Source organism: Miscanthus floridulus, chromosome 10 (assembly GCF_019320115.1).
Source record: "Miscanthus floridulus cultivar M001 chromosome 10, ASM1932011v1, whole genome shotgun sequence".
In the NCBI taxonomy this organism is placed as follows: domain Eukaryota; kingdom Viridiplantae; phylum Streptophyta; class Magnoliopsida; order Poales; family Poaceae; genus Miscanthus; species Miscanthus floridulus.
Genome location: NC_089589.1, coordinates 89,857,802 through 89,872,449, shown reverse-complemented (window position 1 = coordinate 89,872,449; position 14,648 = coordinate 89,857,802). Strand labels below are relative to the sequence as shown.

Below are 14,648 nucleotides of genomic sequence, written 5' to 3'. Positions count from 1 at the left end.
TATGTTGAGCAACCTCCTGGTTTTGAAGATATGAAGAAACCCAACCATGTTTATAAATTGAGAAAGGCTTTGTATGGATTGAAGCAAGCACCTAGAGCATGGTATGAGAGATTGAGGGAGTTCTTACTCTCTAAGGAATTCGTTATGGGCAAGGTGGACACCACTCTCTTCACCAAGAAGATTGGCATATACTTATTTATGTTGAAAATCTATGTTGATGGTATCATATTTGGATCAACCAATCAAGATTTTTGTGAGGAGTTTGGAAAGATGATGACAAGTGAGTTTGAGATGTCCATGATTGGAGAGCTTAGTTACTGCCTTGGTCTTCAAATCAAGCAAATGAAGATTAGGACATTTGTGAGTCAAGGCAAGTACATCAAAGACATGCTCAAGAAGTTTGGAATGGATGATGCTAAAGCTATTAGTACACCAATGGGGACAAATAAAAACTTGGATAGTGATGCTAGTGGCAACGTGGTGGATCAAAAGATGTATCGGTCTATGATTGGAGCCTACTCTATGTGACCGCATCAAGGCCGGATATGATGTTTAGTGTATGCATGTGTGCTAGATTTCAAGCCTCACCAAGAGAAAGTCATTTGAAGTCAACCAAGAGAATATTGAGGTACTTGAAGCATAAAAAATGTTGGATTGTGGTATCCCAAAGGAGCAAGATTTGAGTTGATTGGATATTCAGACTCTGATTATGCAGGATGCAAAGTTGAAAGAAAGAGCACATCGGACATATGTCAACTATTGGGAAGATCAATTGTTTCTTGGTCATCAAAGAAGTAAAATAGTGTAGCACTTTCAACCGCCAAAGCGGAGTACATTTTGGTCGGTAGTTGTGCTCAATTACTTTGGATGAAGGCTACTTTGAGTGACTTTGGAATCAAGTTCAACCAAGTGCCATTGCTATGTGATAATGAAAGTGCTGTGAAGCTCACCAACAACCCGGTTAAATATTCAAGAACAAAGCACATAGATGTCTGCCATCATTTCATAAGAGATCACCAATAAAAAGGAGACATTTGCATTGAGAGTGTGGGCACCGATGATCAACTTACCGATATCTTCACCAAGCCACTTGATGAGAAAAGGTTTTGCAAGCTAAGGAATGAATTGAACATATTTGACTTCTCAAATATGTGTTGATGCACCCCATATATGACATGCCTCTCCTTCGAGCAAAGCAAGGTAAAATTGATTGGCATGTCATTCATCAATTATTAAGGACTTATTTAGTGCATCTAGTCATTCCTACCATGTCTCAGGCTCATTCATGAAAATCAAATGAATTTGATGCTTGTATGGTACCATTATTGCTTTTATGCTTGATATGATCTAGTGGTAGCATATGACATATTTGTGGGCTTGTGAACCTAGTGTTTGATCTAGAAAATGAGTTATAAGTGTTTAAGTCATCATGGTGCATGATAACCCTTATTTGGAGGTGTGAAGAAGCTTGCCCTTGTATCAAACCGAGTTAAATATCTTTTGCAAGTGATCTAGATTGAACCAAATTGGGAAAATGATCCTCACTTCACATGGTTTCACCCCAACCTATCTAAAATTTGAGCTCACCTTTTGTGCTAATTGTTGACAAAGGGGGAGAGAATTCACAAAGATAGTAAGAGATAGGGGGAGCAAACAAATGAAATATCATTGTAAGGGGATCAATTAAAATTTGAAGCGCACAAGTTGGGGAGCAAGCTCATAAATTTGTATGGTGCATTTGAATGTGCATTACATATGTTTGCTTGCATAGCACAAGTTCTTAAATTCCCTATCCATGCTTGTGTGGTGTATGCTAGATTGTAGAAAATGATTGATGAAATGAAAAACTAGCATGCATAGGATAGCTAGATATTCCTTGATCTTTTACAAGTGGTACTAGAACCTTACTTCTAATGTTGATCTCACGAGGTATCTAGTTTACCTTTATTTTCAAGTGGTATCTAGCAAATCATGGTGCTAAGGATGGTGTTCAAATGGCAACTCCGATTGGTATCATGCTTTAAAGGTCCATTCTTTACACCTTAGCATCATTTAGGAACCTAGTGTGCTCATTTTGACCCTTGTAAAATGCTTTGAAAAATGCTAACACACATGCACACAAGTTCTACACTTTTTGGTTAGCGAGTTGGAAGCAAGGGTGAAGTGGTTGCGGACTTAGAAAAAGAAAAAGGAGAGAAAGTTTATGATCGAACGTTGGCCGCGGGATGACCGGACTCACCCCGGTGTGTCCGGTCATTATAGCGAGGCAACGCTGATGGCTGAGAGGAGCAAGGAGCGACCGAACGCTGGTCGTGTCACACCGGCGCATCCGGTCATCTTTTGAAAGGAGGTGACTTGGCTTGAACGAACGCATAGGGGTTGCGTCAGGTTTGTGCTGACGTATCGTGATGTTGGCTTCACGGGCACGCGCAGAGAAGAGGGACAAGGACCGGATGCTGGGGTGCGTCCGGTCATGAAATTTGCGCTCGGGGAGCTCTCTGCATAGATTTCGTTGCGACTGGACTTGGAGGACGCGGTGTCAAGTCTCTTCCTTCCGTGCATCTGGTCACTCTTTAACAGTGCTGGCTAAGTGTTTTGACCGTTGGAGATTGACACGTACAATTAAAAGGTGAGGACACATGGCGCAGGATCGTTAATCGAACCCTAGAACGGGCGCGTCCGGTCAACCCGACTGGTGCATCCAGTCAGTACGCAGAGTGCCCTCCCTTGACCCTAACGGCTCTATTCGTTTAGGGAGGTCTATAAATAGTGTTTGGCCAGCTCCAAGGTGTCTCTCTTGGCACTTTGACATACTTGACATCCTTGTGTGCCTAGGCAAACACCTTCCACACATCTCCATCATTGATTCATCATCATAGTGAGATTGAGAGTGATTCCAAGTGTATTTGCTTGAGTGATTGCATCTAGTGGCACTTGGGGATCGTTGTGGCTGTGGATTTCTTATTTTTCTTAGTGGTTGCCACCACCTAGACGGCTTGGAGCAGCGGAGGAGCTTCGGCACGTGTTGGTGATTGTTCGTGGCCGACTTCGGTGATTGTGAGGGGTCTTGCGCCTTTTCCGGTGAAGTGTCGCAAGGTAGCTCTAATGGATTGCTCATGTCATTGAGTTACCTCACTTATGGGTAGGTTCTAGCGGTGTCTAATTGTGTGGACGAGGTTCGTACAACACCTCTTAGCCGTCGAACCACCAATTGTTGGTCGACACAACAGGGACTAGCATGCCAGGAAGCACATGAACCTTGGGAGAAAATTGCTTGTCTCTTGCCCATTGGTATTCTCCCGGTGATTGAATTGGTATTCATCTTGTGATTGGTTCACTCCTCTACTCGGTGGTATAATCACCTTACTCTCTTCATTACTTTCCTGCAAACTAGTTGTAGCAAGCTCTTTAGTGTAACTAGAATTGAGAGCTTACTTTGTAGCTTAAGTTCATCTAGTGGATCTCTTTAGTGTAGCAAGTTTGAGAGCTCTTAGTGAGTAGCAACTTAGCCTTTTTGTGCCTAGTGATCATAGTAACTAGAATTGTTGGAGTGACTTGCAACCCTTGTAGAGCTAGAGCAAGTTTACAATTCGCTATTTGTCATACTAATCAAATTGCTCTAGTTGGTTTGTAAATTTTTAAATAGTCTATTCACCCCCCTCTAGCCATTTTAGGACCTTTCAGAAGGGTTGTCGCCGATCGCCACAGCCTGCTCGGGTTGGGCGAGGGGCATCACCACTGGATCCATGCCACCTCAACCAGATCCACCGACGGGAGAGCATGGGTGGCCAGATCTGGTCGCTCCACCATGGAGGAGGGACGCCGGTCGCGGAGTAGGGTTGAGGAAGAAGGACGAGGCCTTGCCACCATGCGGGGAGCCTAGGAGGCCGCGCCGCCGCACCGGGAGCCTGCGCCATGCCCGCACCCCCGCGCTGGGAGGCCGTGCCTGTGCCCTCGCACCGGGAGGCCACGCCACGCTCGCGCCCCCACGCTAGGAGGCCAAGAGAGGTGAGGGAGGAAAGAGAGTGTGAGAGGTGGCAGCGCCGCTATGAGCCTGTGACACGGAGAGGGTGCGACTGTGAGAGGAAGGGGCGCGGCTGTGTGCCGTAAGAAGTGACGGAGCGGCTGGGTGAGGGAGCTAACCCTAAGTCATGGTTATATATGAACCCAACAGAATAATGGATATGGGCTTTGCCTGGGCTGGAAACTAGGCTAGTATTTTCTCAGGCTGGCCTCCAAAAATAGATTTATGGAGACGAACAACTTAAGACGACCGCCTCGGTTAATATATTAACCGAGGCGGTTGCCTTAGGGCAACGGCCTCGATTAATAGGCATTAACCAAGGCGGGTGCGTTACATTGCCCGCCTCGGTTAAGCATTAACCGAGGCGGTTGCTGGGTCGGTTGCCCTGCCATGAATAACCGCCCGCCTCCGAGGCCCAAAGGTAAACGCCTTGTAAAAGATTTTGTGTAGTAGTGTAGTCCAAAAGCTGCCTGATCACCCATTTTGGCTAATCAATTAATTATTATCGGATTTATCGATCAGCAAATGACTTGGCAGGGTAGCTTTGCAAGGATACCCTCAGAATGCCAACAAGACCCGCGAAGCTAAGGAAGCTCCGGAGCATAGTCATCTTCAAATTTATCACCAAAGTGGCAAATAGTTGCCGCACAAAAATATATTATGGTGCCAAGCTTTTCATTATAACACATCCGTTTTTCTACATTTAAAAAGTTTTGCAAATAGTTTTATTTAATTATATTATTATAACTGTCTTCTCTCCTTGTGTCCAACTATATATATCCATCAACACAAACTCCATATAGCTATCGTGGACTAATTCTTGTATCCCTTTCGTCTTCTTTTTCCCACTTCTATTATTTGACTATGTAATTTCTGACAAAAAAAACCAACTACCATTTCAAGATCCTCTCAACGGGCTCCATTTCTCAATAAAACCACTACGAAGCCTATATTTTTTTCTTCATTTTCTTGACCCTCCTATAAATTTAAATTTTGGATCATCTTTGTCTTGGGTTGCAGAACCATAGTTCCCCCTTTTTTCCTAAAATATCACCATATTTATTATAGTGCTACCCATGTCTGTTGTATCCATTTCTACCTTAAGTAGCTGCTTTGGTGAGCTAGTTGGCTATTTTCTGAGCCAACATCCAACGCTGCCTTTTCAAAACAAAATGTCGAGCCCTCACTACAGCAAATGCGCTACTGGTCACTTTCAGTTTCAAATGTCCTTTTTTTAAAAAAATAAATGTTAAAGTTGGTTCGGCAGTGGTTTAAGATTCTCAAAATGGTTTAAAATGTATTTTAAAAAATAAGCTTAAATAATGTTTGAAAATAAAGTTCCAAAATGTTTTGAGAAAATAAATTAATCTGGTTTCGAATTGGTGTGAAAATAATTCTAAAATTATTTTAAGATCCAAGTTTCAACAATTTTCAAATTGGTGTCTTATTTTTTTTTTTGAATTATATTCTAAAATTTTGAAACTAAATACTTTAAACCTGTTTTCAAGTAAAGTTTGAAGATGTGGATTTGGACAGTTTAATTTCTTTTCAAATACGAGAGTCCTAAAGGTTTACATTTCAAATAGCCCAAACATTATTTCAAAATCAGGCATTCAAAATTATGAAACGATTTAAAAACAGTCATGGGCCCAAGTCCATAAAAAACCAACCCAATCCCTTCTCCTTTCAGCCCAGCACCACTGCTCTCTCGGGCCAGCCCCTCCGACGCTCCTCCTCCTCTCTCCCTGGTCCGCAACCCAAGAGGCAGCAGCAGCAGCAGCAGTTCGGTCCGCATGTCACTGCCGAGCGGGCCCCGGCCGCCAGGCCTTCTTCTTTTTGACGCCGCTCTCTCTCCCCTTCCTTCTACAGTAGCTGCTGTTGATATGTCCTCCAGGAAAGATGTTGCTGTGTGGTTGATCATTGGTGTGTTTGGAGTCTCCAGCATGTCAAGCAACTTGATGATAAACTCACTTGGTAGGTGCCTTTGGTACCTTTTCCAGGCCACGAACCAAGCATTTCTTTCTTTCTTTCTTCTTCTTCTTCTTCTTCTTCTTCTTCTTCTTCTAATTGTGATGGTTTCAAAGCTCAAATCATGGGCGCTGTGCGCGGACAGGGAATTTCGACATTTGTGAAGAGGTGGAGTGCAGCACCTCCTGGTCCTCCTTTGTTCATGTGACTTGTGTCTCAAGATCCACCAATCCTGTGTTGCTTAGTCCCCACTGTTAAGGTGAAGGAAAGTTTTGAGTTGTTCTCTATTTTGGAGTTAGATGGTGGCCCAAAGTCATACATCTGTCAGCATAATGGAGTGACCATTAACAATGCACGCTTAACTATGCAATATATCACTTTGCAAAAATACAAAATGTACCATCACTATCCTAAGTAATGCAGCACGTACCATTAGGTCTGGACAAAATACTAGTTGAGCTCACGAACGGATTTAGAGACCCGCCCTATTCTGCAGCACTACTTCAGCAGTGTTTTTTCTGTGAACGAACAGTGTTTTTCTCTCACAATAAATCAGCGTAAACCAAATTTCAACGAAACAAACATGACACTAGTAGAAGAAGAAAAGAGAGTGAGAAGAAGAAAATGAGAGAGAAGTGGAGACAGGTGGATGATCCCCTCCTATGTTGCCAGGCTGCGTTTGCTACTAGTTAGTCACTCATTTTAAAATTGATCTGAGCAACAAGTTTTTTTAATAGAAAGTACTTGTCGGGTTCATAAACCCGGGGTTCCTCGTGGACCGGCTTCCCAAAAAAGGCTCGGCCCAGCAGACAACGTTGTGAACGACGCGTAACTCCTGGGCCGGTCCAAACCCTAGACGACAGGCCAGGAGGACAATTCAAATCTCCGACCGGAAGGCCTGGCCGAGGAGGAACGGCGCCCGCTTCCGACTCCGGCCCATCTCTCCGATCGAAAAGCCTCACAGAGGAGGAACAACGCTCGCTTCCGACACCGGCCCACCTCCAAACGGCCTCTCTGACCGGAAGGTCTGGCCAAACACCACTTCCGACTCCAACCCACGTCTCCGACCGAGGACACGCCGAACCCTTGCTTACAACTCTTCTTCAATTGACGCAATCAGAGCCGACTGGGACCAACCGACCGGGGACGCCCGCTCGGTGAGGACCAGAAAACGGACGGAAAAAGTAAGGCAGGGCACCCAAGTCAAACCGCAAAACCAAGGACCGTACCCTGTACACCTTTTGGACAGTACCCTGCGACCTTCCTGGCATGATAGAACCCAAGCAGTGTTGTGGGCACCGACGTTTATCCTACAATATTGTGGGCGCCATCAACTCCCGTACCGAGTAAAACACGGTAAGGCTCCCCCATGTGCCTCTGGGCATTAACAGTGTTGTGGGCGCCAGCATTTACCATATCGGACGAGCACGGTAAAACCCCTTGCATGTCTCTGGGCATCAACAGTATGGCAGGCACCGACGTCTGCCATACCAGAAGAAGACGACGCGACCTCCCACATGCATCTAACATTAACAGTGTTATGGGCGCCTACAATCATCTTGTACCCGACACCGTGGGCAACAAGACTTAGCATACATACACTCTCTCCCTCTCACTTGTAAGGCCATCCCCTTCATCTATAAAAGGGGATGCGCTCTCTCCTAAAAGGGGATCCCTCAGTTCACTTACATTGATTCACCTTCTGTAATTTTAGACACTCTAAAGTTATACAGAGCACACGCTCCAACACTTAGCACATAGCGGAGCTCCCATTACTCTCGGCCCTTCAGACCAGAGTCCGACCGGACCTCTTGTACCCCCCATCTTTCTCTCTTCCGTTTGTAACCCCACTACAAACTTTAAGCACCTGGGCTCAGGAATAAAGTCACCGACCGACTCAAACTGGACGTAGGGCACGTTGCCTGAACCAGTATAAACCCTGTGTCATTGAGTACTAGGCCACCTCCGATCACAACGTATAGCAAAACCACAAATATTTACATGTTGGTCACTTTTTGCACCGACAGTACTTGATTTTGAATGACTTTCAACATTAGTTTGGCTGATTAAGCTCAATTTGAAGTTTGATTCTAACCAATTTAGGAGACTGATAAATAAAACAATAATGTTACGCCACGGGCATCCGTCCGTCAGACGGACCGACCCACCCTCGTCGCGCGCACACGCCCCCGCCCCACTCCGCCTCGCTGCTGCCGCCCACTCTGCCTCGCTCGCTCCGTCCCGTCACGACAGCCTCCCGTCACGCGTGTCGATTGCTTGGCAGAGCCAAGGCCGGTGCTAGTGGTGCTGATGATGGTGGGGCTCGCGCGCTACCGCTGGTGCTGGTGCTAGGGGTGCTCGCGCGTCGGCTCCCACCCAACGCCTGGAATCGACCAGTCCCGGCCTTCCCTATGTTGCAAAATGCATGCTTCAAGTGTTTCAGATGTTTCAGATGGATATTGCAATAGTAGTTTTTTTATGTTGCACATGTTGCAATGGTTATACACGTATGTTGCAAGAGTTTGTTCAAAATGTTTCATCTGTTTCAGATACATGTTGCAAGTGTTTTATCTAGATGTTGCATATGTTGCAATGGCTATGTTGCAAACGTATGTTCTAGATGTTTCATCTGTTTCAGACGTATGTTGCAATTGTTTCATCCGGGTGTTGCAAAACTAGATCTAGATGTAGGGTTGTTGAGCGATACAGATAGAGCTAGCGCGGGAGCCATGACGACATCGATGTGGGGAGGAAGCGCATGTCGCATGGCGCTGGTGTGGAAGAGACATGGGAGTCATCCGATCGGTGTGGAAGAGGCGGTCGAGGCGCCGGTATGAAAGAGACGGGGTCGAATCATCAGGGTGGCGTGGACAGTGAAGCGGAAGGGAGTGGTCCGAACGCGGGCACAGGAAGTGGAGCTAGCGCGGGCGGTGCGCAAAGCCGAGCGACCAGGGTGGAGCAGGCACGGGCGTCCAAACGCGTGTAACCGTCTGGACGTTCCGGTGCTAGTCTTGCCGTAAATAAAAGGCAAAATTTGCCAGAGGACATCGTTAAAATGTAGCTTTTGCCACAGGCCACTTAAAAAACATGTCTTTTGCCAAAAGACATCATAAATCTGTACTAATATGCCACAAGACACTAAGCCAATTATTATATTTAAATTTTAATAGACAGCCACGCAAGTGACACAACTGACGAATATGACCTGCGTTCTATCCTCTTTCTGAACAGCCGCCGAAGGAGGTAAGGAGCAGGCTGAGAGGGATGACCGCCAGGTCCAAGAAGCTTTCCCTCGACTCCATGATTGACTGGGAGAGCAGAGGAACCCCAAGCAATGGGACGACGCTAGCTAGGTTGCTACACAACCAAGCGCATGAAGCCGGGAAGAGGATAAAACGCATGGCATATTCGTCATTTGCTTGGCTGTCTGTTAAAACTAATAAATATAATAATGGGCTGTCCAGATTTATAATGTCTTTTGGCAAAGACATGTTTTGTAAATGGTCTATGACAAAAGCCACGTTTTAACGATGTCCTCTGGCAAATTTTGCCTAAATAAAATCAGGTCAATTTCAAAGAGAACTTGGGGAAAAAAGTACGGCAGATTCGTTATCCACCTATACATGGCATGTACAAAGCCGTTGATTAATACTACTTCCAATGAAACAGGAACTACAAAGTGACAAAATCTCTCTTGTAAACACCAGTACATGACAAAAGTTTCAAGCACTGAGTCTGTTGCTAATAAACCTTCACCCGCCTTTTAACAAAGATGTTCTGGCCTGTTCGCTTGAACTTATCAGCCGGCTTATCAGCTAGAATCTACAGTATTTTCCTCTCACAACAAAACAGCTTCACCCGGCTTATCAGCCGGCTTTAATGCCAGCCGAACATTGCTTTCCGAAATCTGGCACAGACTGACAGTCTGGTTAACTCCAGGTTCTTTATGAAGCATTGAAATGGTGCAAAACCAATCTGTTCCTTGAGAATAAAGTAATTGGATTAAACCGTAAAGTCACGTGACTCCCAACTCACTTGACCATTCTACTGTTACTAATAGTAGGCTGATAGGATGTTCACGTTAATTCTTATGAGATACACTAGAAACACAAAATACCTAAAATTTTTTCTTAAAAATCAGAAACATATATGGTCAATGCTTCATGATGTTACGGGTTATTGTTGGATAAAAATAAGAGTTTTTACTTAAGATATGGATAAAAATATTATTAAAAGTAATAAAAATGAAATATTTTATAGTGACAAATTTGGGTTCACAGCGTTACGGGGTATAGGTGGCAAGAAGAACAACCACAGCTTAAGTTTGGGTTTTAATTAAATGTATATAAAGGCTCATTGTTAACCATAGAAAGAGAAATCTATGAGTATGGATGGAAACCATACATAATCAGTTGACAAAGTTTATGACAAATGTGTAGAGGATAGAGAATGTACATGGGTATTCATTAGCAAATGAACAATGAGAGAGTATAGATTAGCAATTTTGATTAGTGGTATGTACTAAGAGAACATTTAGTTCGATTTACTTCCCCAACTATTTTAGGGTATTTTTTATTTCTCCGTTTACATGTTGAGCTTTTATATTTCCAATTTACCCCACAAATCAAAATATGATTTTTTCATAACTAAGTCTTATACAACTTTACATCCCAAGTTTTAATTTATTTTTAACTATACCAACCTATTAAAACAATGATTAAAAACTATGATGTTATTTTTAACATAAATCATGATGTCTGGTATCACCTCACAAAATTTACAATAAAACTCAAATCTTACATGAAAAACAAGAAATAAATAAATCTTGTTAGGAGGTAAAATTGAACGAAATGAATAGTTGTGCGAGTAAACAAAACCAAAAAGTAGTTTGGAGTTTTATCTTCATATTGACTAAACTTGAGAGGAGTAATTTGAACCTTTTTATTTAAGCTTAGTCCGTAAAAAAACCTGATGGACTAGTTTCACCAATTACCAGCATCTCCTTTTTGCAGTCTTGAAGGAGAAATTGAAAGTGTTTTTATCTAACATAATCTACTGGTATAATGGGCGGCTATACAAAACCACCAGTTCGATCTTTAAAGCAAAGCTTCTGATGGATTCCATGCAAACATGTTCATACAACAATTAAAGCATGCATGTAATGTTTCGGAAAACTACCGTGAAATGTTTTGAAATGAACCACCGGCTTATCAGCCATGGTACAATATTTTTCTCACAACAAATCTACATCAGCTGGCTTATGAGCCTAGCCGAACAGCCCATCAAAACCACCACGACACTTTGACCAGCCAAGTGGCAACTGGCAAGGCTTCCAGCTGCCGGTGAACGTGGGTTTACCAAGCCCCATGCAAAAGCTCGCAAAACTGCAGGTTTCACTGCCTGGCCGTGCTCGCTCGCTGCGGAGGTGGAGCGGAAGCAAAGCACACGCCAAAGGCAGTGCCTCCGCTTTCCACCGCTCGTCCACCGCCGCCGCCGCCGCTGTCTTGAATTGGCGGCCGGTGCAATAATTCAGCCCGGCCGCCGCAAGCACGCGCTGCCTGGCTGAGCACGGGCGGGCCGGGTGCCGGACGACGCCTACACGCCATGCTGGCCGTTAGATGCGGCACGCTGGACTACTGAGACGAGCTCATATAATTGCGGTGTTGTAGGCCTGCCTGTGTAAGTCTGCAAAGATCAGACGGCAGTCCGCTGGTATCTTTTAATTCTCTTTTATGAAAGCTTTATTGGCCCTTTCAATATTGATGATCCCATCTATTTTGGCAAATATATAAGGTGGTTTGCTAGAGATCCACACAAAGAGATAGCGCGGTCTACAGTAGAAAGTGGATGGCTTGCAGGTGAATTAGATGGAGGCGGCCTCTATAAAAAGAAATATCCCTAATTACGTATGCTAGAGGAGCCGGGCTCTAGAAATTGATTGGACGAACTCATCCATATACGTTGGATAATTTTTTTTTATAAATTACACAATACAACACAGACCCTCACAACGCATACACACTCACCCCTATAAACGCACGCATATAAACTCTACCTCTATGAGCATCTGTACTATAGCGACAAATCCTCGAGATTGATAAAATAAGCCAATAGCATTAATTGATTTTTCTTAACAATCTTCAAGTAGTTTTATCTCCTGGACTATTTATTTAATTTGTGATATGATCGTTTTTCTCATTGTATTGCAGTTAAATCTTTTTTCGAAAGATCCGTTGTCGGCTTTGATTAATAAGTGAAGGATGAAATTACAGTGTCTCAGCGCGAGAGGCGCTCATTTTGCCTGGCATGCACCTTTACAGTGTTTGCCCTGCCACCCCTAAAAACCTTCTAAGAATCACTTACATATGGATATGATCATTAACGACTAGCTGAGCCGTTTGCGGCAGTACCAGCTCTAGACCTCTATTTCCAGCATGCAGCCAGTTCTTTGCTTCATCCTGTATCACTCTGAAAAGTTGCTCTGGCGTTCTTGACGATATGTTGAAAGCTCGGTTATTCCTCTCCTTCCATAGTTCCTAGGTAGTCAGCATAATCATTGAACGCACACCATTTCTTGTAGCTTTTGGGCCCTTGTCTCCCATATCAGCATACCATTGGCTCATGTCTTCAGTTTGGGTCCAGTTCACCGGCCTCAGATGTGCTGCACTGATCCAGACACCCACCTTGTCCCAGATCATCATAGAGTAGCAGCATTCCTTGAAGAGATGTGATACCGTTTCTAGATTCCAAGCTGACAGAAATAGATTACAGTTAAATCTAAAAATAAGATCATCCAAGTCCATCCACATAAGCAGAAAATCGGCACATCCCATTTAAAGTCTCGTCCAACCAAAACAAAAAAAAGTGTCATCCAATCTACTTAATCAAACAAACTACTTAAAAGAAACCAAAAGAGATCCCATTTAGATGATCATATCCCTAAAAGTAAAAGTATGGATGAGATGATCCCATCTGTCGTCGCCTGAAAACCAAAAGACGCAGCCACAGTCAGTCAACATCAGAAAGTTTGGAGGCAATTTCAAGGCATTACACATGCCTTAGCCACTAAGCTCCTTCGCTGCCAAGTAGCGGCAACTATGCAAAAAGCTCCTTCCTTACTTCCCGGCCGGCACCTGAAAATCTCTGCACCGAAAAGGTGGTACCGCGCACCTTTTGCCTCTTTTCTCAGAACATGCCATCGATCCAAGTACTGTTTGTTACTCGCAGCATGCGCGTTCTCTGACACTTCACTAAGACTAACTCAAGGATACACATTGACTTAGGCCTCGTTTAGATTGCAAATTTTTGCAATCTGAACACTGTAGCATATTTCGTTTGTATTTGACAAACTTTGTCTGATCATGGACTAACTAGTCTCAAAAGATTCGTCTCGTGATTTACAACCAAACTGTGCAATTAGTTATTTTTTTACCTACATTTAATGCTCCATGCATATGTTCAAAAATTGATGTGATGGAGAGAGAGTGAAAAAACTTGGAATTTGAAGATGATCTAAACAAGGCCTTAGTTTAGAATACCAAAATTACACTTTTGTTCGGACAGGGAATATTATACTATTATAGTACTATATGATTCAGCAAACTAAGCACCAAACAAGTGTAAGATAAAAGTAAGTTCCCTGTCGATCACGACAACAAGTCCCTTTCATCAAGGATCGAAAAAAAAAGGCAAATGCTCTCTCGTTACAGGGAACAGGAGCTACTGCACTTCACTCGGTGAAGCCAAATTGACCAGCTCGACGTCTTCGCCGACGGCCATGGATCGAGTCAGGACGACGGCGACGACTCAGGAGCAGTCGTCGTGCACGGTGGCGGTGCCCATCCGGAAGGCGCGGTCCCAGGCGTAGCGGAAGCGCACCTCAGCGCCGGCCTCGATCCGTCGCCCGTCGCCGACGAGGTAGTCGCGCCCCTCCCGGCGGAACAGGCGCGGGTCGACGGCGACGGAGCTGGCGAAGCCCTCGGAGCGGAGGTACACGGCGCGGACGGCGCAGCGGCAGGTGTTGCGCACCGTCACCTCGAACACCGGGTCGTACCCGGCCTTGTCGCCCGTGTTGGACTGCGACACCGTCACGCTCGACGCCGCGCACTTGCCGGTGGGCTTCGGCTTCGACGCCGCCGCCGGCCGCGCCCCTGCATGCACGCACGACGCGAGACGACCGCCGTGGGTCAACAACCACCGTCCACCGTGCAGAGAATTGAGAGGGAAGCAGGGGTTCATCACAGCAGAAGCTGTGTGGGGTTTGCGTTGGTTACCTTGCGCTTGGACAAGGAGGAGCAGAACGAGGGCAGGGAGGAGAAGCAGCAGCTTCGCCGACTGTGCCATGTTCTTCTTTCTGTTCACTTGATTGAGGGGCTCTGGGTCTTTTGCCTGTGGCATGGAACGGTGCCTGTGATGCCACCCGGCTCTATTTATAGAGGTGTCCGTGCAGCTACAGAGTGCAGACCAAACGGTCCTGTGCATGTGCATCACTGCGTCCCAAGTCTTCCACTGCTCGTGCTCTGCTTATGGTCCACAGAGTAGAATGCACAGCTCAAAAGGACACGTCAATACTTAACTGCTGCCAATTGCAGGAGCCTTTAGAAACTTGTCATTTGTGTTTACTGTTTACCTTTTCTGACGAAACTAATAATAATAA

The 14,648-nt window shown here is 44.9% G+C and overlaps 1 protein-coding gene across 1 annotated transcript; it reads right to left on the bottom strand.

Annotated features, from left to right (window-relative positions):
• Positions 1-13,492: 13,492 nt before the first annotated feature.
• LOC136485064 (TPD1 protein homolog 1A-like) lies at positions 13,493-14,410 on the bottom strand. The gene is made up of 2 exons (XM_066482014.1): positions 14,266-14,410; positions 13,493-14,142 (listed from the first exon to the last, which is right to left on the bottom strand). The coding sequence occupies exons 1-2, from the start codon at positions 14,387-14,389 to the stop codon at positions 13,799-13,801; spliced, it is 468 nt and encodes a 155-aa protein (XP_066338111.1). The 5' UTR covers positions 14,390-14,410; the 3' UTR covers positions 13,493-13,798.
• Positions 14,411-14,648: the final 238 nt, after the last annotated feature.

Coding starts and splice junctions, on each gene's coding strand:
- LOC136485064 (XM_066482014.1), bottom strand. CDS start 14,389: ATGCCACAGGCAAAAGACCCAGAGCCCCTCAATCAAGTGAACAGAAAG. Junction 14,143..14,265: donor CCTCCTTGTCCAAGCGCAAG/GTAACCAACGCA, acceptor GCGTGCATGCAG/GGGCGCGGCCGGCGGCGGCG.